The sequence below is a fragment of the Hydractinia symbiolongicarpus genome, chromosome 14 (genome assembly GCF_029227915.1).
Source record: "Hydractinia symbiolongicarpus strain clone_291-10 chromosome 14, HSymV2.1, whole genome shotgun sequence".
Classification (NCBI taxonomy): domain Eukaryota; kingdom Metazoa; phylum Cnidaria; class Hydrozoa; order Anthoathecata; family Hydractiniidae; genus Hydractinia; species Hydractinia symbiolongicarpus.
In genome coordinates, this window is record NC_079888.1 from 13,504,497 (window position 1) to 13,526,892 (window position 22,396).

At 33.0% G+C, this 22,396-nt stretch overlaps 1 protein-coding gene and 1 long non-coding RNA gene across 3 annotated transcripts in view; one reads left to right on the forward strand and one right to left on the reverse strand.

Moving 5' to 3' along the window:
• LOC130625965 (protein DD3-3-like) overlaps window positions 1–22,396 on the forward strand; it is a 44,809-nt gene that overhangs the window by 6,221 nt on the left and 16,192 nt on the right. Inside the window, exon 2 of one of the 2 annotated variants that reach the window (XM_057441088.1) lies at window positions 20,452–20,548. In XM_057441088.1, coding sequence (XP_057297071.1) covers window positions 20,472–20,548 — 77 coding nt within the window. In that variant the 5' untranslated portion in view covers window positions 20,452–20,471. Of the gene's footprint in view, window positions 1–17,438; window positions 17,530–20,451; window positions 20,549–22,396 lie in introns of those variants that run through there. The other variant, XM_057441089.1, reaches the window with a different exon arrangement.
• On the reverse strand, window positions 13,710–16,121 carry LOC130625966 (uncharacterized). Its single transcript, XR_008981784.1, has 2 exons — window positions 15,266–16,121; window positions 13,710–14,022 (listed from the first exon to the last, which is right to left on the reverse strand). It is a non-coding gene; the product is annotated as an uncharacterized LOC130625966 (long non-coding RNA).

Below are 22,396 nucleotides of genomic sequence, written 5' to 3' on the forward strand. Positions count from 1 at the left end.
TCAGAAGCAACAAAAAACTTTTATCCTGCCCTGTGTAATTTTATCAACGAGGGTGCTGATAAGCCACATACACCGTAAAAAGTATAGGCGTTTTGGGTGAGTAAAATAACTTCTAAAGGAACCTTTGTGAGGCTGCTATCATGTATTCTTGCGGTCAGAATGTTCTCCTTCGTTGCTATCCGATGGAGAACAAAGTGGACTTTTCACGGTCAAACCTACAAAGTAGCAACCTTACTTAAACAGAATTTACAAGTAAAACGTCGTTAAAATGTCGCAAAATGGCAAAAATTAAGCAGTATCTAAAACATATTAAAGATTTGACTAAAAAAAAAAGAATTCCTTGAAAAATCCAGTATTGTATTTATGAAGATTTCACCACAAAAACATTAATTACGGCATTTGTACCCCATTTCATAATGGCTGCCCGTGATTGGTTGACACGAATCAGACCGCAAGAATATATATAAAAAAGATATTTGTTGAATCATGAAAAAATATTGTTGTTCATTGCACGGAACAGTCAAGTTGAACTGATAAATTAACCAATAACATAACATAGTTAGCCCTTGCAGTACATACCCACAGTATGTTACAGGTTTCTTTGTTTTCTTCCCTTTTTTATGTTTTTTCTTGAAATTATAAATGATGTTGTTGATTTATCAAATCTGACAAATTTATTGAGTGTCTACCCTTTTTTGTATCAACTTGTTCAATTCAATTCGAAAACAATGACCAATCAATTTCCTCGATAATAAACAATCAAATTTGTAAAATTCAATAAATCGATTTCAACAAAATAAGTCCTGTATTGTCCACAGGTTTGAAAATCTTGTATCGCCTGCTTAATATTATACTTGTTTAACAATGATATCAAAGCCAGCTTGACTAAATTTATATATATATTTTTATTTATATAGTATACCTTTTGTGTATCACATGGCATTGATTTGTATCTTTTTAATAAATTCTAACTTTAAATCAGATAAGTAGACAATAATTAAACAACCTAGTATTAATTCAGTTCTGGTAAAATTGTATTCTTCTTTCTCAATTTTAAATATACTTTCTTTTTCAGATCATTTGTTATGAAACCATGCACCATCAGCATTTTCGAAAAATCTTCAACGAGAGAAATTTTTAAGGATTTTATTGGTAACTTAACAGAGTAATAATTCATTGAAATTGAAATTGTTCAGAAGTTATTATATATATTCGAATCGTGAAGTTCATACATAGCAATCCTGCATCCTGGAATTTTCGAGATCAGTTATAAAAAAATCCAGTTAAAGTTTTAACTATTGTTTTAGAATATATACTATATATATGTAAAAAAAAATTATTTTTTATTTATCAAGTTGTATTTTACGTTAATTACAATAATAATTGAGAATTAGGATACTTATGATGTGTTTATATACCCCATTGTTCTCCGTTTTAAAGTCTACTTCAAATTTCAGAATCTTTTAGGCTAATGACGGAAATCTTCAAGTCGCAGGGCTTCTTATTTAAAAATTTTCCCCTGGGCAATAAGCTTATTCACAAGCCTCTATGCAATTCCGTACTGCATTTCTATCATATTCGTCATATTTGGCGGAAAATGTTTCAGCAGAATAGCTTTCAGACACAATTTGTTATTACAGCACAAGAATTTTTGGAGATTTGATAAGTCAAAAATGTATGCGTAAGTCTTTTGAACGAATTTTAACCAAAAATCAAAAGCAATGATTACGTGAAATTACACAACAAGAAGGCTAGAGGCGTTTAAAGTGTACATATATTTAATCAAGATCTAACTTTATAGATAGAGCCTTAGCCAAATGTAAAAATAACGAAAATAATAAGTTCTAACACTGCAGTTTTTATAGATTCCACCATTTTCCATTTTAATTTTAAATCCCGTTCTAAATTTGAATGTTTGAAATCGTTATTGCGCCCCACCGAAGGGGCGCACATTTAGTGGACCGCGGGTATATAGTGTTTGTGTTGTGTATGGCAAAAAAATTTTCCACTCTTTACTTCGCGGGGGAACTTCGGCTCGAACATCCAACCTAGGTTTGATATAACACAACCTGTGTGTTTGGTACCATCAAGACAAAAATAACACTGATCGAGCAAAACTTATCTTGTCTCGGTTTCTTTGTTGTCTCTGAAGATTTGACTGCCATAAAAAATATTAATCGAGATTCTTTTGTTATGTTAATTTAAAGCTTTGTAATATTGTCTCGTTTAATATGCTTAAATGTCACTGCAGCCCACGTGAATTTATCTTCAAGAAAAGGTTTGTTTTTCTTTGTCCAAGTTGTTTTGAAACTTGTTAACAGTAAGTAGAAGGATTACTTATATTTTATATGAAAACTCAGAACGGTTTATGGCGTTGATCCAAAGGCCGCAATTTATAAATGCATCACAATTTAAAGTCAATCAAGAACAGAACATTCCGTGTATGGCCATGACTAAAACTGCTTGCATTTTATTGGTCTTCCCTTCCCGATGGTCTGGCTTGTCGTAATAGCTTTAATGATGTAGCTAGGGAGCTAAATACTTATTTTTAAATTCTTGCATTTTATAAGTTAATAGTCGTAAAACTACTCTCACTTGTACTACAGCTATCAAGCTAGAACTGCACAAAATAGTGCTTTCATTAGAGTCCCTTTTTTCAGAAGCAACAAAAAACTTTTATCCTGCCCTGTGTAATTTTATCAACGAGGGTGCTGATAAGCCACATACACCGTAAAAAGTATAGGCGTTTTGGGTGAGTAAAATAACTTCTAAAGGAACCTTTGTGAGGCTGCTATCATGTATTCTTGCGGTCAGAATGTTCTCCTTCGTTGCTATCCGATGGAGAACAAAGTGGACTTTTCACGGTCAAACCTTCAAAGTAGCAACCTTACTTAAACAGAATTTACAAGTAAAACGTCGTTAAAATGTCGCAAAATGGCAAAAATTAAGCAGTATCTAAAACATATTAAAGATTTGACTAAAAAAAAAAGAATTCCTTGAAAAATCCAGTATTGTATTTATGAAGATTTCACCACAAAAACATTAATTACGGCATTTGTACCCCATTTCATAATGGCTGCCCGTGATTGGTTGACACGAATCCGACCGCAAGAATATATATAAAAAGATATTTGTTGAATCCTGAAAAAATATTGTTGTTCATTGCACGGAACAGTCAAGTTGAACTGATAAATTAACCAATAACATAACATAGTTAGCCCTCGCAGTACAACTAGACGCTACCCACAGTATGTTACAGGTTTCTTTGTTTTCTTCCCTTTTTTATGTTTTTTCTTGAAATTATAAATGATGTTGTTGATTTATCAAATCTGACAAATTTATTAATGAGTGTCTACCCTTTTTTGTATCAACTTGTTCAATTCAATTCGAAAACAATGACCAATCAATTTCCTCGATAATAAACAATCAAATTTGTAAAATTCAATAAATCGATTTCAACAAAATAAGTCCTGTATTGTCCACAGGTTTGAAAATCTTGTATCGCCTGCTTAATATTATACTTGTTTAACAATGATATCAAAGCCAGCTTGACTAAATTTATATATATATTTTTATTTATATAGTATACCTTTTGTGTATCACATGGCATTGATTTGTATCTTTTTAATAAATTCTAACTTTAAATCAGATAAGTAGACAATAATTAAACAACCTAGTATTAATTCAGTTCTGGTAAAATTGTATTCTTCTTTCTCAATTTTAAATATACTTTAGATCATTTGTTATGAAACCATGCACCATCAGCAGTTTCGAAAAATCTTCAACGAGAGAAATTTTTAAGGATTTTATTGGTAACTTAACAGAGTAATAATTCATTGAAATTGAAATTGTTCAGAAGTTATTATATATATTCGAATCGTGAAGTTCATACATAGCAATCCTGCATCCTGGAATTTTCGAGATCAGTTATAAAAAAATCCAGTTAAAGTTTTAACTATTGTTTTAGAATATATACTATATATATGTAAAAAAAAATTATTTTTTATTTATCAAGTTGTATTTTACGCAATAATAATTGAGAATTAGGATACTTATGATGTGTTTATATACCCCATTGTTCTCCGTTTTAAAGTCTACTTCAAATTTCAGAATCTTTTAGGCTAATGACGGAAATCTTCAAGTCGCAGGGCTTCTTATTTAAAAAATTTTCCCCTGGGCAATAAGCTCATTCACAAGCCTCTATGCAATTCCGTACTGCATTTCTATCATATTCGTCATATTTGGCGGAAAATGTTTCAGCAGAATAGCTTTCAGACACAATTTGTTATTACAGCACAAGAATTTTTGGAGATTTGATAAGTCAAAAATGTATGCGTAAGTCTTTTGAACGAATTTTAACCAAAAATCAAAAGCAATGATTACGTGAAATTACACAACAAGAAGGCTAGAGGCGTTTAAAGTGTACATATATTTAATCAAGATCTAACTTTATAGATAGAGCCTTAGCCAAATGTGAAAATAACGAAAATAATAAGTTCTAACACTGCAGTTTTTATAGATTTCAAACGTCCACCATTTTCCATTTTAATTTTAAATCCCGTTCTAAATTTGAATGTTTGAAATCGTTATTAGTAATTCGGGGCGCATTAGTGGTAACTATGGCTAGTTAGTAATTCGGGGCGCATTAGTGGTAACTATGGCTAGTTGCGCCCCACCGAAGGGGCGCACATTTAGTGGACCGCGGGTATATAGTGTTTGTGTTGTGTATGGCAAAAAAATTTTCCACTCTTTACTTCGCGGGGGACTTCTGCTCGGTCATCCAACCCGGATCTGATATAACACAACCAGTGTGTTTGGTACCACCAAGACAAAAAAAACACCCATCGAGCAAAACTTTTTTTGTCTTGGTGTCCTTGTTGTCTCTAAAGATTTGAATGCGATAAAAAATGTTAATCGAGATTCTTTTGTTATGTTAATATGAAGCTTTGTAATATGGAGCTTTGTTTGTCTCGTTTAATGTGCTTAAATGTCGCTGCAGCCCACGTGAATTTGTTCTGCCCGGATAATGAACATTGGCCTGATTAAGTACGGCAGCTTGCACCGATTAAGAACAGGGCAGAAAATACATAATCAGGGCAACATAATCAGGACAGGCCGGCTTATTACTCAAAAAATATTATTTGGCACTTATAAAAGAAGGGACATATAATCAGGGCAGGCCAGTTTATATACGACAGTGTAATATTATTTCTCATTTTTTATAGAACGAACATAATCGGGGAAGGCCGGCTTATGTATGACAGTCAAATATTATTCCAGACTTATAGAACAAATATAATCGGGGCCGACCGCTTTTATATCATTCGTCATCACTTCTGACAAGCGAATAGCCCTGGTGGCAAAGTTGTTGTTGCTCTCAAATGAAACGAAATTTCGCGGCAAATACTAAATTTTGGGATTCGCAAGTTTAATAACTTTTCACCAAACTTAATTCCCTCAAAAAGAATAATTTAGGTTCCGTGAAATTTTGTTACTTCAAAGTATATTATGCTGAAATGTATTTACTACAAGATTAGTTTTAAACTAAGAATTACGTCGAGACTTTTTCTTCCGCCATCTCTAGTTTTTAGGGGTGTTCTATCTTCCAGAGAATGTTTAATTCACAAAAGTTCGAAGAAAATGCCAATCACAGCCTGCCTGGCCAGCCATTATATCAGCGTTCATAATCCGGTCACCACTACATAACCAGTGCAAAAAAAACATAATCGGATCATGTGTACATAATCCGGCTGTCCCGGTTGTAAACAGGCCGTTTTCGCAATCTGGGCAGAACAAATTTAGCTTCAAGAAAAGATTTGTTTTTGTGTGAGATACGTTGTTTCCAAACCTGTTAACAATAAGTAAGTAGAAGGATTATACTTATGTCTTATATGAAATTAAACTCAGAACGGATCCTGGCGTTGATCCAAACGCCGCATTTTATGAATGCATCACAATTTAAAGTCAATCAAGAACAGAACATTCCGTGTATGGCCATGACTAAAACTGCTTGCATTTTGTTGGTCTTCCCTTCCCGATGGTCTGGCTTGTCGTAATAGCTTTAATGATGTAGCTAGGGAGCTAAATACTTATTTTTAAATTCTTGCATTTTATAAGTTAATAGTCGTAAAACTACTCTCACTTGTACTACAGCTATCAAGCTAGAACTGCACAAAATAGTGCTTTCATTAGAGTCCCTTTTTTCAGAAGCAACAAAAAACTTTTATCCTGCCCTGTGTAATTTTATCAACGAGGGTGCTGATAAGCCACATACACCGTAAAAAGTATAGGCGTTTTTGGTGAGTAAAATAACTTCTAAAGGAACCTTTGTGAGGCTGCTATCATGTATTCTTGCGGTCAGAATGTTCTCCTTCGTTGCTATCCGATGGAGAACAAAGTGGACTTTTCACGGTCAAACCTTCAAAGTAGCAACCTTACTTAAACAGAATTTACATGTAAAACGTCGTTAAAATGTCGCAAAATGGCAAAAATTAAGCAGTATCTAAAACATATTAAAGATTTGACTAAAAAAAAAAGAATTCCTTGAAAAATCCAGTATTGTATTTATGAAGATTTCACCACAAAAACATTAATTACGGCATTTGTACCCCATTTCATAATGGCTGCCCGTGATTGGTTGACACGAATCAGACCGCAAGAATATATATAAAAAGATATTTGTTGAATCATGAAAAAATATTGTTGTTCATTGCACGGAACAGTCAAGTTGAACTAATAAATTAACCAATAACATAACATAGTTAGCCCTTGCAGTACAACTAGACGCTACCCACAGTATGTTACAGGTTTCTTTGTTTTCTTCCCTTTTTTATGTTTTTTCTTGAAATTATAAATGATGTTGTTGATTTATCAAATCTGACAAATTTATTAATTGAGTGTCTACCCTTTTTTGTATCAACTTGTTCAATTCAATTCGAAAACAATGACCAATCAATTTCCTCGATAATAAACAAACAAATTTGTAAAATTCAATAAATTGATTTCAACAAAATAAGTCCTGTATTGTCCACAGGTTTGAAAATCTTGTATCGCCTGCTCAATATTATACTTGTTTAACAATGATATCAAAGCCAGCTTGACTAAATTTATATATATATTTTTATTTATATAGTATACCTTTTGTGTATCACATGGCATTGATTTGTATCTTTTTAATAAATTCTAACTTTAAATCAGATAAGTAGACAATAATTAAACAACCTAGTATTAATTCAGTTCTGGTAAAATTGTATTCTTCTTTCTCAATTTTAAATATACTTTCTTTTTCAGATCATTTGTTATGAAACCATGCACCATCAGCAGTTTCGAAAAATCTTCAACGAGAGAAATTTTTAAGGATTTTATTGGTAACTTAACAGAGTAATAATTCATTGAAATTGAAATTGTTCAGAAGTTATTATATATATTCGAATCGTGAAGTTCATACATAGCAATCCTGCATCCTGGAATTTTCGAGATCAGTTATAAAAAAATCCAGTTAAAGTTTTAACTATTGTTTTAGAATATATACTATATATATGTAAAAAAAAAATTATTTTTTATTTATCAAGTTGTATTTTACGCAATAATAATTGAGAATTAGGATACTTATGATGTGTTTATATACCCCATTGTTCTCCGTTTTAAAGTCTACTTCAAATTTCAGAATCTTTTAGGCTAAGGACGGAAATCTTCAAGTCGCAGGGCTTCTTATTTAAAAATTTTCCCCTGGGCAATAAGCTTATTCACAAGCCTCTATGCAATTCCGTACTGCATTTCTGTCATATTTGGCGGAAAATGTTTCAGCAGAATAGCTTTCAGACACAATTTGTTATTACAGCACAAGAATTTTTGGAGATTTGATAAGTCAAAAATGTATGCGTAAGTCTTTTGAACGAATTTTAACCAAAAATCAAAAGCAATGATTAAGTGAAATTACACAACAAGAAGGCTAGAGGCGTTTAAAGTGTACATATATTTAATCAAGATCTAACTTTATAGATAGAGCCTTACCCACCGAAGGGGCGCACATTTAGTGGACCGCGGGTATATAGTGTTTGTGTTGTGTATGGCAAAAAAATTTTCCACTCTTTACTTCGCGGGGGACTTCTGCTCGGTCATCCAACCCGGATCTGATATAACACAACCAGTGTGTTTGGTACCACCAAGACAAAAAAAACACCCATCGAGCAAAACTTTTTTTGTCTTGGTGTCCTTGTTGTCTCTAAAGATTTGAATGCGATAAAAAATGTTAATCGAGATTCTTTTGTTATGTTAATATGAAGCTTTGTAATATGGAGCTTTGTTTGTCTCGTTTAATGTGCTTAAATGTCGCTGCAGCCCACGTGAATTTGTTCTGCCCGGATAATGAACATTGGCCTGATTAAGTACGGCAGCTTGCACCGATTAAGAACAGGGCAGAAAATACATAATCAGGGCAACATAATCAGGACAGGCCGGCTTATTACTCAAAAAATATTATTTGGCACTTATAAAAGAAGGGACATATAATCAGGGCAGGCCAGTTTATATACGACAGTGTAATATTATTTCTCATTTTTTATAGAACGAACATAATCGGGGAAGGCCGGCTTATGTATGACAGTCAAATATTATTCCAGACTTATAGAACAAATATAATCGGGGCCGACCGCTTTTATATCATTCGTCATCACTTCTGACAAGCGAATAGCCCTGGTGGCAAAGTTGTTGTTGCTCTCAAATGAAACGAAATTTCGCGGCAAATACTAAATTTTGGGATTCGCAAGTTTAATAACTTTTCACCAAACTTAATTCCCTCAAAAAGAATAATTTAGGTTCCGTGAAATTTTGTTACTTCAAAGTATATTATGCTGAAATGTATTTACTACAAGATTAGTTTTAAACTAAGAATTACGTCGAGACTTTTTCTTCCGCCATCTCTAGTTTTTAGGGGTGTTCTATCTTCCAGAGAATGTTTAATTCACAAAAGTTCGAAGAAAATGCCAATCACAGCCTGCCTGGCCAGCCATTATATCAGCGTTCATAATCCGGTCACCACTACATAACCAGTGCAAAAAAAACATAATCGGATCATGTGTACATAATCCGGCTGTCCCGGTTGTAAACAGGCCGTTTTCGCAATCTGGGCAGAACAAATTTAGCTTCAAGAAAAGATTTGTTTTTGTGTGAGATACGTTGTTTCCAAACCTGTTAACAATAAGTAAGTAGAAGGATTATACTTATGTCTTATATGAAATTAAACTCAGAACGGATCCTGGCGTTGATCCAAACGCCGCATTTTATGAATGCATCACAATTTAAAGTCAATCAAGAACAGAACATTCCGTGTATGGCCATGACTAAAACTGCTTGCATTTTGTTGGTCTTCCCTTCCCGATGGTCTGGCTTGTCGTAATAGCTTTAATGATGTAGCTAGGGAGCTAAATACTTATTTTTAAATTCTTGCATTTTATAAGTTAATAGTCGTAAAACTACTCTCACTTGTACTACAGCTATCAAGCTAGAACTGCACAAAATAGTGCTTTCATTAGAGTCCCTTTTTTCAGAAGCAACAAAAAACTTTTATCCTGCCCTGTGTAATTTTATCAACGAGGGTGCTGATAAGCCACATACACCGTAAAAAGTATAGGCGTTTTTGGTGAGTAAAATAACTTCTAAAGGAACCTTTGTGAGGCTGCTATCATGTATTCTTGCGGTCAGAATGTTCTCCTTCGTTGCTATCCGATGGAGAACAAAGTGGACTTTTCACGGTCAAACCTTCAAAGTAGCAACCTTACTTAAACAGAATTTACATGTAAAACGTCGTTAAAATGTCGCAAAATGGCAAAAATTAAGCAGTATCTAAAACATATTAAAGATTTGACTAAAAAAAAAAGAATTCCTTGAAAAATCCAGTATTGTATTTATGAAGATTTCACCACAAAAACATTAATTACGGCATTTGTACCCCATTTCATAATGGCTGCCCGTGATTGGTTGACACGAATCAGACCGCAAGAATATATATAAAAAGATATTTGTTGAATCATGAAAAAATATTGTTGTTCATTGCACGGAACAGTCAAGTTGAACTAATAAATTAACCAATAACATAACATAGTTAGCCCTTGCAGTACAACTAGACGCTACCCACAGTATGTTACAGGTTTCTTTGTTTTCTTCCCTTTTTTATGTTTTTTCTTGAAATTATAAATGATGTTGTTGATTTATCAAATCTGACAAATTTATTAATTGAGTGTCTACCCTTTTTTGTATCAACTTGTTCAATTCAATTCGAAAACAATGACCAATCAATTTCCTCGATAATAAACAAACAAATTTGTAAAATTCAATAAATTGATTTCAACAAAATAAGTCCTGTATTGTCCACAGGTTTGAAAATCTTGTATCGCCTGCTCAATATTATACTTGTTTAACAATGATATCAAAGCCAGCTTGACTAAATTTATATATATATTTTTATTTATATAGTATACCTTTTGTGTATCACATGGCATTGATTTGTATCTTTTTAATAAATTCTAACTTTAAATCAGATAAGTAGACAATAATTAAACAACCTAGTATTAATTCAGTTCTGGTAAAATTGTATTCTTCTTTCTCAATTTTAAATATACTTTCTTTTTCAGATCATTTGTTATGAAACCATGCACCATCAGCAGTTTCGAAAAATCTTCAACGAGAGAAATTTTTAAGGATTTTATTGGTAACTTAACAGAGTAATAATTCATTGAAATTGAAATTGTTCAGAAGTTATTATATATATTCGAATCGTGAAGTTCATACATAGCAATCCTGCATCCTGGAATTTTCGAGATCAGTTATAAAAAAATCCAGTTAAAGTTTTAACTATTGTTTTAGAATATATACTATATATATGTAAAAAAAAAATTATTTTTTATTTATCAAGTTGTATTTTACGCAATAATAATTGAGAATTAGGATACTTATGATGTGTTTATATACCCCATTGTTCTCCGTTTTAAAGTCTACTTCAAATTTCAGAATCTTTTAGGCTAAGGACGGAAATCTTCAAGTCGCAGGGCTTCTTATTTAAAAATTTTCCCCTGGGCAATAAGCTTATTCACAAGCCTCTATGCAATTCCGTACTGCATTTCTGTCATATTTGGCGGAAAATGTTTCAGCAGAATAGCTTTCAGACACAATTTGTTATTACAGCACAAGAATTTTTGGAGATTTGATAAGTCAAAAATGTATGCGTAAGTCTTTTGAACGAATTTTAACCAAAAATCAAAAGCAATGATTAAGTGAAATTACACAACAAGAAGGCTAGAGGCGTTTAAAGTGTACATATATTTAATCAAGATCTAACTTTATAGATAGAGCCTTAGCCAAATGTGAAAATAACGAAAATAATAAGTTCTAACACTGCAGTTTTTATAGATTTCAAACGTCCACCATTTTCCATTTTAATTTTAAATCCCGTTCTAAATTTGAATGTTTGAAATCGTTATTAGTAATTCGGGGCGCATTAGTGGTAACTATGGCTAGTTTTATGTATGGGAGAAGTTTTTTTCTTACTCTCAACTTCGCGGGGGAACTTCGGCTCGAACATCCAACCTAGGTTTGATATAACACAACCTGTGTGTTTGGTACCATCAAGACAAAAATAACACTGATCGAGCAAAACTTATCTTGTCTCGGTTTCTTTGTTGTCTCTTGAAGATTTGACTGCCATAAAAAATATTAATCGAGATTCTTTTGTTATGTTAATTTAAAGCTTTGTAATATTGTCTCGTTTAATATGCTTAAATGTCACTGCAGCCCACGTGAATTTATCTTCAAGAAAAGGTTTGTTTTTCTTTGTCCAAGTTGTTTCGAAACTTGTTAACAGTAAGTAGAAGGATTACTTATATTTTATATGAAATTAAACTCAGAACGGTTTATGGCGTTGATCCAAAGGCCGCAATTTATAAATGCATCACAATTTAAAGTCAATCAAGAACAGAACATTCCGTGTATGGCCATGACTAAAACTGCTTGCATTTTGTTGGTCTTCCCTTCCCGATGGTCTGGCTTGTCGTAATAGCTTTAATGATGTAGCTAGGGAGCAAATACTTATTTTTAAATTCTTGCATTTTATAAGTTAATAGTCGTAAAACTACTCTCACTTGTACTACAGCTATCAAGCTAGAACTGCACAAAATAGTGCTTTCATTAGAGTCCCTTTTTTCAGAAGCAACAAAAAACTTTTATCCTGCCCTGTGTAATTTTATCAACGAGGGTGCTGATAAGCCACATACACCGTAAAAAGTATAGGCGTTTTGGGTGAGTAAAATAACTTCTAAAGGAACCTTTGTGAGGCTGCTATCATGTATTCTTGCGGTCAGAATGTTCTCCTTCGTTGCTATCCGATGGAGAACAAAGTGGACTTTTCACGATCAAACCTTCAAAGTAGCAACCTTACTTAAACAGAATTTACAAGTAAAACGTCGTTAAAATGTCGCAAAATGGCAAAAATTAAGCAGTATCTAAAACATATTAAAGATTTGACTAAAAAAAAAAGAATTCCTTGAAAAATCCAGTATTGTATTTATGAAGATTTCACCACAAAAACATTAATTACGGCATTTGTACCCCATTTCATAATGGCTGCCCGTGATTGGTTGACACGAATCAGACCGCAAGAATATATATAAAAAGATATTTGTTGAATCATGAAAAAATATTGTTGTTCATTGCACGGAACAGTCAAGTTGAACTGATAAATTAACCAATAACATAACATAGTTAGCCCTTGCAGTACAACTAGACGCTACCCACAGTATGTTACAGGTTTCTTTGTTTTCTTCCCTTTTTTATGTTTTTCTTGAAATTATAAATGCACGGTCGTTCAAAACCGCGATTTTAAGGAAATAAAGTGTGCGCATGCGCCAAAAAATTTTTTTAAAAAAGCGCCTACGGCATAAGATTATGACGTCATCGATATTGACCTCACTCTCTATTATCTTGTTTTAGTTGCCCAATAAAAGAAAATTTAACATTTTTTTCTTTTAAAACTAAAGAAGGATGACCATAGACTACTATTTCCCCTTTGGTTGCAACCCGGGGCAGCCTAAACAGACGGCAAGGTCCACAAAAGCCCGGATGGCTAGTTCACAATTTACCAGTACAGGAGCACTCTTGTACAACATTCTGACGCAAGGTTTTGCCTAAAAATTACTTTTCCTGTTTGTATGTATCCCTTATCGAGCGTTCTATCGTATTAGGTAGTAGCTGCCACTTTTTTTACTACTAAAATTTTGAGCTTTTCTACACCATACATTTCACTTTCGTTTTCACAAAAAAATGGTTGATAACTATTAGAAATGTAAATTATTATACTTCTAAAATTAAATTTATAAGGAAAAAAAATAATTCATCTGATCTGTAACCTTAGCTAGCTCTAAGGTTGGTCTTGATTAGTTTTCTAGAAGCCTGCTAAAACTAAACGTAAATGTGAGAAAGCTAGCTTCACTCAGACTCAGTGGACCCCAATGGAAATAATCCACTAACAATAGGTTTTTGTGATTTTCTGGGCTAGAAACATTTTAAATGTTTATCATTATTGTTGTTGTTGTTAGACTAGCAACTGATTGCAAATGAAAAAAATTGTACAGTTATATATGTGTTAAACGAAAGCACACACATTTTTAGACATTTAAGCCTAGACCATTCCTTAATCGTAAGATTTTTCACGACGAAAGTCAATCTGAATTATATAAAAATAGTTTACAAATTAGGCTATTACAAGTATTTTTTATTTCAATTCATAATCTGTATTTAACGAATATATTCTTATTTCAAACGCATCCAACAAAAAGTGGTAATCGAGCAAATCCGCAAGCTCCTCTGTTTCATCATTGTTCCATCTTTTTTTTTTAACCGCTTCTGTCAACAAATCTTCACATGCAAATCACGTTTGAATGACGCTTGAAATTGTGAATTGTTGGGTCAAAATTACTTCAATGAAATCGTGCCAACATGTTTTGTATCATAGAACAATTTGGGACTGGTGCCCTAAAATGTGAACAAACAGAAAGTACAATATAAGCTACCAGAATCACGTGTGCAATGTGTGGCAATTGTTTTCAATCTTTTATAATTCAATAATTTAACAGACCAGCCGTCACATTCAATGGACCCCGAGTACAAACCTCGTACAGCCCACTTCCCGAAAAAAGAAAAGTTTCTTTTTCAAGTCCCCATTATAAAATGTATTTTTTTGTAAGAAAAAGTTTCATAATTCCCAACTTCTTACTAAATGTCCTCCTTTTCGATTTCTTAATGTTGGCTTGGAAGGTCTTCTACCTAACAGGAGTCTTTCCCTTTAAAGTCTATGGAATATACGTTCGATACGCAGCCAATTATTAATTTTTGGGGAACTGTGAAACAGTCAGGGTAAACACCTAATTAGACGACATGACCTAATTAGGTGAGTCATTTAGTTAGGCGACAAGATGTAGTTTAATTACACTACCCGTAGTCTAACTAGGCGAACGAAAACTTTCTGTTGTAAATATGTCAAAATCATTGCGTTTCGCACTACAATTTTTATGTGAATGCAGACAATTTTGACCAATTATCGTCTTATTTGCATCGCACATTGGCAACTTATGGCCCAAACCTTGTGTGGCAATATTTGTTGTTTTAGATAATGGATTTCAGCCATCGACGCCACAGGAAAAAAAATATGGCGGACGAAAACGTGGTATTGTTTGACTAAGATTTTAACGATGTTAAAACAGGATGTGAATAAAAAAGAAACGTTACAAAACAAATTGTTACCACATCCATCTTAAAAAAAATACTTTTTTTTTTGCGTTTTTTGTGAAAGAATATCTTCATTAAATTATTGCGGATTTTACTATCGTCACCTAAATAGGCGACATGTAATATTTCATTTTAACATAATTCTTACTTGCGCGAGCATATCGAGGCACGAGTGACAATTTTGGAATCATGGTTGCGTAGACTATTCATTCTGAACAAAGTGTTTTTGCGATTTTTTTTAGGAATGTGTGAGAAGCCATTAAATATTGTAATGTCTTAACTAGGTTACATATGGTCTAACTAGGGTACAATGAGTCGTCTAAATAGGTGGTATGCCCTAATTAGCCTACCGTCGCCTAATTAAGTGTTTACCCTGACTGTGAAAGGTTAGGGGGTAGCCACAAGCAACATTTTTCACATCTAACACTGGTTTATTGCTTATATTTATCTTATTGAGTGCACAATTCTCATTTAAAATAATGATATTTACCGATTTATGAAGTCTTGTGAAAGGTCATTTCCAAGGACCAATTTCTTTCAGAAAAAAAGTGGCAGCCACAAACCACTGGTTTTATTTGATAAAATAGGCTATCAGCTTTCAGGAAACACATGTCTTAAAGCATGACTTTGCGTTGGAAGGCTAATTTCTTCATTTTCCAACAACATATAAAATTTTATGATCAAAACATTGCTATTCTTTCTGTCTCCTCCCAACAAAAGTGAAAGTGATCGGGTAGTGGAATCCAGAGTTTTTGTATAGTCCAAGGCCTGCTCTACTAAAATAAAATCTTTTTAAGAGATGATCTCTACCGCAGAGGCTCGAAAAACATTTGTTTTTAAGGGAAATTTAAAGCACGTGCGATGGTGGCCATTATGAATCGCTTGCGGCAGAAAATTTGATAACAAATAATGGCGCATGCGCACACTTTTTTTCCTGCCGTAAATGACCGTGAATGATGTTGTTGATTTATCAAATCTGACAAATTTATTAATTGAGTGTCTACCCTTTTTTGTATCAACTTGTTCAATTCAATTCGAAAACAATGACCAATCAATTTCCTTGATAATAAACAATCAAATTTGTAAAATTCAATAAATCGATTTCAACAAAATAAGTCCTGTATTGTCCACAGGTTTGAAAATCTTGTATCGCCTGCTTAATATTATACTTGTTTAACAATGATATCAAAGCCAGCTTGACTAAATTTATATATATATTTTTATTTATATAGTATACCTTTTGTGTATCACATGGCATTGATTTGTATCTTTTTAATAAATTTTTACTTTAAATCAGATAAGTAGACAATAATTAAACAACCTAGTATTAATTCAGTTCTGGTAAAATTGTATTCTTCTTTCTCAATTTTAAATATGCTTTCTTTTTCAGATCATTTGTTATGAAACCATGCACCATCAGCAGTTTCGAAAAATCTTCAACGAGAGAAATTTTTAAGGATTTTATTGGTAACTTAACAGAGTAATAATTCATTGAAATTGAAATTGTTCAGAAGTTATTATATATATTCGAATCGTGAAGTTCATACATAGCAATCCTGCATCCTGGAATTTTCGAGATCAGTTATAAAAAAATCCAGTTAAAGTTTTAACTATTGTTTTAGAATATATACTATATATATGTAAAAAAAAAATTATTTTTTATTTATCAAGTTGTATTTTACGCAATAATAATTGAGAATTAGGATACTTATGATGTGTTTATATACCCCATTGTTCTCCGTTTTAAAGTCTACTTCAAATTTCAGAATCTTTTAGGCTAATGACGGAAATCTTCAAGTCGCAGGGCTTTTTATTTAAAAATTTTCCCCTGGGCAATAAGCTTATTCACAAGCCTCTATGCAATTCCGTACTGCATTTCTATCATATTCGTCATATTTGGCGGAAAATGTTTCAGCAGAATAGCTTTCAGACACAATTTGTTATTACAGCACAAGAATTTTTGGAGATTTGATAAGTCAAAAATGTATGCGTAAGTCTTTTGAACGAATTTTAACCAAAAATCAAAAGCAATGATTACGTGAAATTACACAACAAGAAGGCTAGAGACGTTTAAAGTGTACATATATTTAATCAAGATCTAACTTTATAGATAGAGCCTTAGCCAAATGTGAAAATAACGAAAATAATAAGTTCTAACACTGCAGTTTTTATAGATTTCAAACGTCCACCATTTTCCATTTTAATTTTAAATCCCGTTCTAAATTTGAATGTTTGAAATCGTTATTAGTAATTCGGGGCGCATTAGTGGTAACTATGGCTAGTTTATGCTTGTCTGTTCATTATTCATATCATTGTTGAAGGTTTATCATTTCTTGAACGCTTATTAATAGGCTATGTTTGTAAAAATGCTAAGCTCGGTCCCAGACTTTATTTTTGATTTTATTTTTTAAAAAGAGGCTGTGTAAATTAAACTCGCTAGTTTATGACATGATAATATCCATTCTCTTGCCCAAAGCTCTTTAATACCTATATTATCCAATGACAATGACTAAAATAAGTGATAATATTTTAAAGGGTGTGCATAACCTCGTCCCCAGGGTTTTTTGCCTTTTTGACACCGAGGCGGGCGCAACAAACCCTGGGGACGAGGATGGGGTGTGCAAAAACAAAAATAATGAATGTTAAAACGAAAGCTTTTTGTTTTGGTGACGGTTTTAATCATGTGACGTTTTTGTGACAAGGAAGCTGACTATAAATGGCCATTTATCATTTTTTATGACAGCGGCTGCATGAGTAATGATTTTAGTAATTATTATAGGATATTGAAATCTTTATGGTGTTAATGATCTAGAGGTAGCTAAGCCCCATAAAAAATATAGCTAAATAAAGGAAATAGAAGCTGCCCTGTGTGGTGTAGTTATGAGAAAAATTATAAGAATAATAATAAAGGGAGAAGGGCACTCTTGCTGCGAAGTATATCTATTATAGTATTTTGATAATAGTTTTGTTAGGTACCTAGCTAATTATATGCATTTTAAACTTGCTTGTGATCTCTCAGTTAAAAAATGTAGCTAATTAACTTTCTTCTTGTGTAAATAAAGTAGAGTTAGGTAGCTAGATAGAGATGGCTAGCCTCACAAATATTGAGGGATATACCCTGCCTATTCAGCGACTCGGTTTGACGTCATAACAATTTTTTTGGAAGTGAAAGTTTCCGTATTTTGGTAAAAAGAGTGCAGAGCTAGACACATTTTGGAGTTTTAAGAACAATGTATAGAAGTTTAAGCACAGATAATTTTTTGGAGCAAAATCTAGATAGCTAAGCATCATTTCCGCACAGATTTTTTTTGTGGTTACCTTTTGTTATCTAATTATTCTTCCATTTCTAGCTAGATTTTTTAGCATTTTTCCCCCTACGAACTACAGTACTGTAAAAAGGTATCTTAACATCGAGTATCACGTATCTTGCGCGACGCGATCGATACGCTATAGCTTTTTTTGCTCCTAAATTTCTATTGCATGAAGCCTTATTGCGCTTCCTCGATAGGCAGTCTCGATACATGTCGATGTGTTAAAATTAATTAAATATCTGTTCTCATTAAATTGTAGCGCAAAAAAAAAAAAAAAATTAAACGATAATCTCGAAAGAAATAATTTTATTATACTGTTCTTAAATCACAGCGTAAAGAACAAACATAAGGGATTGTCTTAAAATGTTCATACTTAGTTCGTATAATTTGTATAAAAAACTTCATTTTAATAAATCTTTCGTAATGGATGTAGCACAAATGTGATTTGCTAATTAATCAATCATCACTATGGCAACAAAGCTGAACCGAATCTCTGAATTGTTTCCAGGAAGGGTCATGGCTTATGGGGAGTTCTAAAGTATATTTAATGCTCATTTTGAGCTACGCTGACCCAATTAGGGTCCATTCTCTACCAAAAAACTTCCTGCTGCAACATCCAACGACCCACACAGTGTGCCATCCCCATGGTATGGTAATATTCCCTCACCTATTTTGAATAACTGCCAAATGGAAAGGAACCCTCCTGGTCTCCCACACAAAGTGCAAGAGTTATAACAGCTAAGCTACTATCCTTCAAGTAAAGCTATGACCCTTTATCATGGACCATTATTCACAAAAAAAGGTTATATTTGATGGTCTGAGTTATGAGTATTAAGTTATACTTGCTGACTTATTTTGATTTTTAAGCCTTGATCCCTACGATTTCTATTGTGTAAGTAGTAAAATAAAGTGAATCCACAATTTCTATATCAATTAACAAAATATTAATATTTTTAAAGTATCAAAATTTTAATAGAGAATGGAAAAGTTTATGAAGGTATAGGTAGAAAGTGCCATTATTTGACCTTCTTTACCCAAAGCTACAATCATCATTCATCATCATTCTCGGCTTAACGTCCGTTTTCCATGCAAGCATGGGTTGGACGGGGTATATTAATGACCCTCTTCCAATCTGATCTAGACTGTGTTAGATCTAAACTCAACTTCCTCTGTATCAAGTCTGTCCTTATAACCTCCTGCCAAGTCTTTCTCGGTCTGCCTCTGGGCTTTGCCCCAGGAACTATCAAGTCTCTACACTTTCTTACCCAATTATCCTCCTCCATTCTTTTCAAGTGCCCCAGCCAATTCAATCTTCTTATCTGGATAACATCTTTAATTCTACGGAGACTTAGCCTGCTTCTTAGCTCATCTGAACTCTTTCTGTCTCTCAGTCTGGCGTTACACATCCACCTAACCATTCTCATATCATTTCTTTCTAAACGGTCAAGATCTTCCTGCTTCACTGCCCATGTCTCACCACCGTACAACATAACACTTCTTGCACAGGCCTCATACAACCTACCTTTTACCTCAATTGACAGGACTCTGCTAGTCAACAAAGGAAGTAACTCTCTGAACTTTTTCCAAGCAGAACCTATCCTGTAAGTAACACTTCTTCCAATACCCTCTTCACTGCCCAACATATCACCTAAGTAACAGAAGTTCTCAACTATCTCTAACGAGCCACTGTTGTACATCATTAAAGCTGGAAGTACTTCATTCTCTATAATCTCAGCTTTGCAACGCTTGCATACAAACTGAATGTCAGCTCTTAACCTTCCACTAATACTACTGCACTTCTTATGTACCCAATGCTTGCAAGTCTGACAAAAAATTGAGTTACTACCAACCCCTTTCCTGCAAACTCCACAAGGCCACTTTCCAACTACAAGGTCACACTTGGCTGCAATGCTACTAATCATGACTTTAGACTTTGCTGTGTTTACCTTTAGCCCTTTCTCTTCTAGTCTTTTCTTCCACTTCTCAAACTTTTCAACTAATTCTTCCATCGACTCTGACTCATAACTCATAAGCTCAACTCCAATATATCCAGATGCTTTTACTATCTCTGCAACAATACCTGATACTCCTGTAGCCTTTTTAATCTTCAATTTCCTAATAGCCTCCACTACCCATTCTGTCTTGATCTGCATAGCTGGCCTTTCTACAACATCATCATCAGACAAATTATCCTCATCCCTATCAAACTCAGTGTTAGGCAACCTCTGATAATAATTCTTAAAAGCTGACCTTTTCTCCTGCCCTGTGCTGGCCAAAAGACCTTCATCATTACGTATACACTTCTCACCTACAACATCTTGATTAGTCTTCTTCATTTGCTCAATAAAAACTAGAACAATTTTTTAGATTACAAACTAGTGTATCATGGCATGTTTTTGGACACTTGTTGTGTTGGTGTTAATGAGTTATGTTTCTGCGGATGTCTATTTGCATAGTCCAAGGTAAGAATTTTAGTCTTATGTAGTAGCCAATCATATGTACTGAAGTTCTTTTTCCATTGTGTGTTAATGCTGTAAAAATCCTGCTGTGCATTTTAAAATATCAATAATAAGACTTAATCTGTACTTTGTGTTTTATTAACAACACTAGTTGTATGGCCTATGAAAATACACTTCATTTATAGGAAGGAGAACATTGTCAGAAATACATTTTGATGTCACTCATCACATACCCTTTGATATAAAAACTTATTTGATTGTTTTTGTTCCTCAGTAATTAATATTAATTAGTATTAATAGAGAATATTGTAAATATTATGAAGTAACTTATAACTACATCATTTGCTCACAAAACACGTCTGGCATAACCCAAATCTCTTCATGCATGCATTTTATTTTCATTTCCTCTATATTTACAAGATTCACTTTCACTTATGATTTATTTATGTATTGCTAATTGATTTTTTTATATTGTATATTAATTATACATTTATTTGGAAAAACAGAGACTAAGAGAGGTAAATGTGGTGTAGTTGGATTTTTTAGAAAAAACCACATGGACTGTAGAGGAAGAAAAGATTTACATATATAAAATGAAATCAATTCTCTTTGGTTTCTATTATCGCCCCCTGAGACTTCAAAGTTTTTACATAGACTTTGACATGTTAATTGACCAGCAATTACAAACCGTTAACCTGCAGAAAAAAGAAACAATTATCTTAGACCATTTCAATTTAAACTCTTTAAATCACAACTTAAAGAACATACTAAACTCTCTTGGTTATAAACAAATTGTAAAAAAATCAACTAGAAAAACATGTCAACAATAATTGTTCTCATTTACACGAACTTACCATCTAATCTTTCATCACCTAATGTTTTACCACTGTCCTTAAGCGATCACAATATAATTTTGGCAGTAAAAAGCATCAAATTAAACATAGTCCTTTTACAATTAAGTGAAAAGATTAACGAAATTATAGTATGAAAACATGTGCGAAGAAGTTAACAAAACAAATTGGAATAACGTATGCAACGCAACTAATGTAAACTCAGCAGTTGAAATTTTAATAAAAAGCTATCATTTTAAAAAATATTACCACTTATCTGTTCAGTCATCGTCATTGAATAATATAAATATTATCATGTCATGAACAAGCGAGTATATTCTAGGCTACGTTTCGATCCTGTTTCCATGATTTTTAAACGATCTACGGCGATCTTTTTGCTTTCTACGATCCTGTGTTCATGATTTTTATACGATTTACGGCAATATTTTTGCTTCCTACGATGCCATGGAGACTATCCCTAAAGTCCTTAGATAATAAGTCTAATTAAAATAAACAAACTTTGTATAACGAAACGAAATTCATAATTGATAAAAAAAATTCAAGATAAAGACTATATATAATAGTCCAATTATATCTAATAAACGAACTTTGTATAAGCAAATTTTTATATGAACTTCTTCGAATTGATACGAACTACATACAAACTTTATTTTAAATGATATGAACTTTATACGAACTTTTAATTTTGATGATACGAAAAAGTTTGTATTAAGAATAAAACGATACACGAATTATACGAACTATGTACGAACATTTTGAGACAATCCCTAAGAGACTTATATGGTAGTTTGTTTTTGCTTTTTTGATTTGTGCATTGGGTCTGTTCTAACAAACTTTGCATGAGGTACAGTTTCTTTCTGAAGTTGCTGATCATGTTCATTCATAAGCTTTTTTAGATCGGCATTCAGCCATTTACATGGCTTGCCTTTTACGATTTTACGAATAGTAGGTGCATGTTTGTCAAAAACAAAACAAAAAAAACTGATAGCTTTTTTGAATA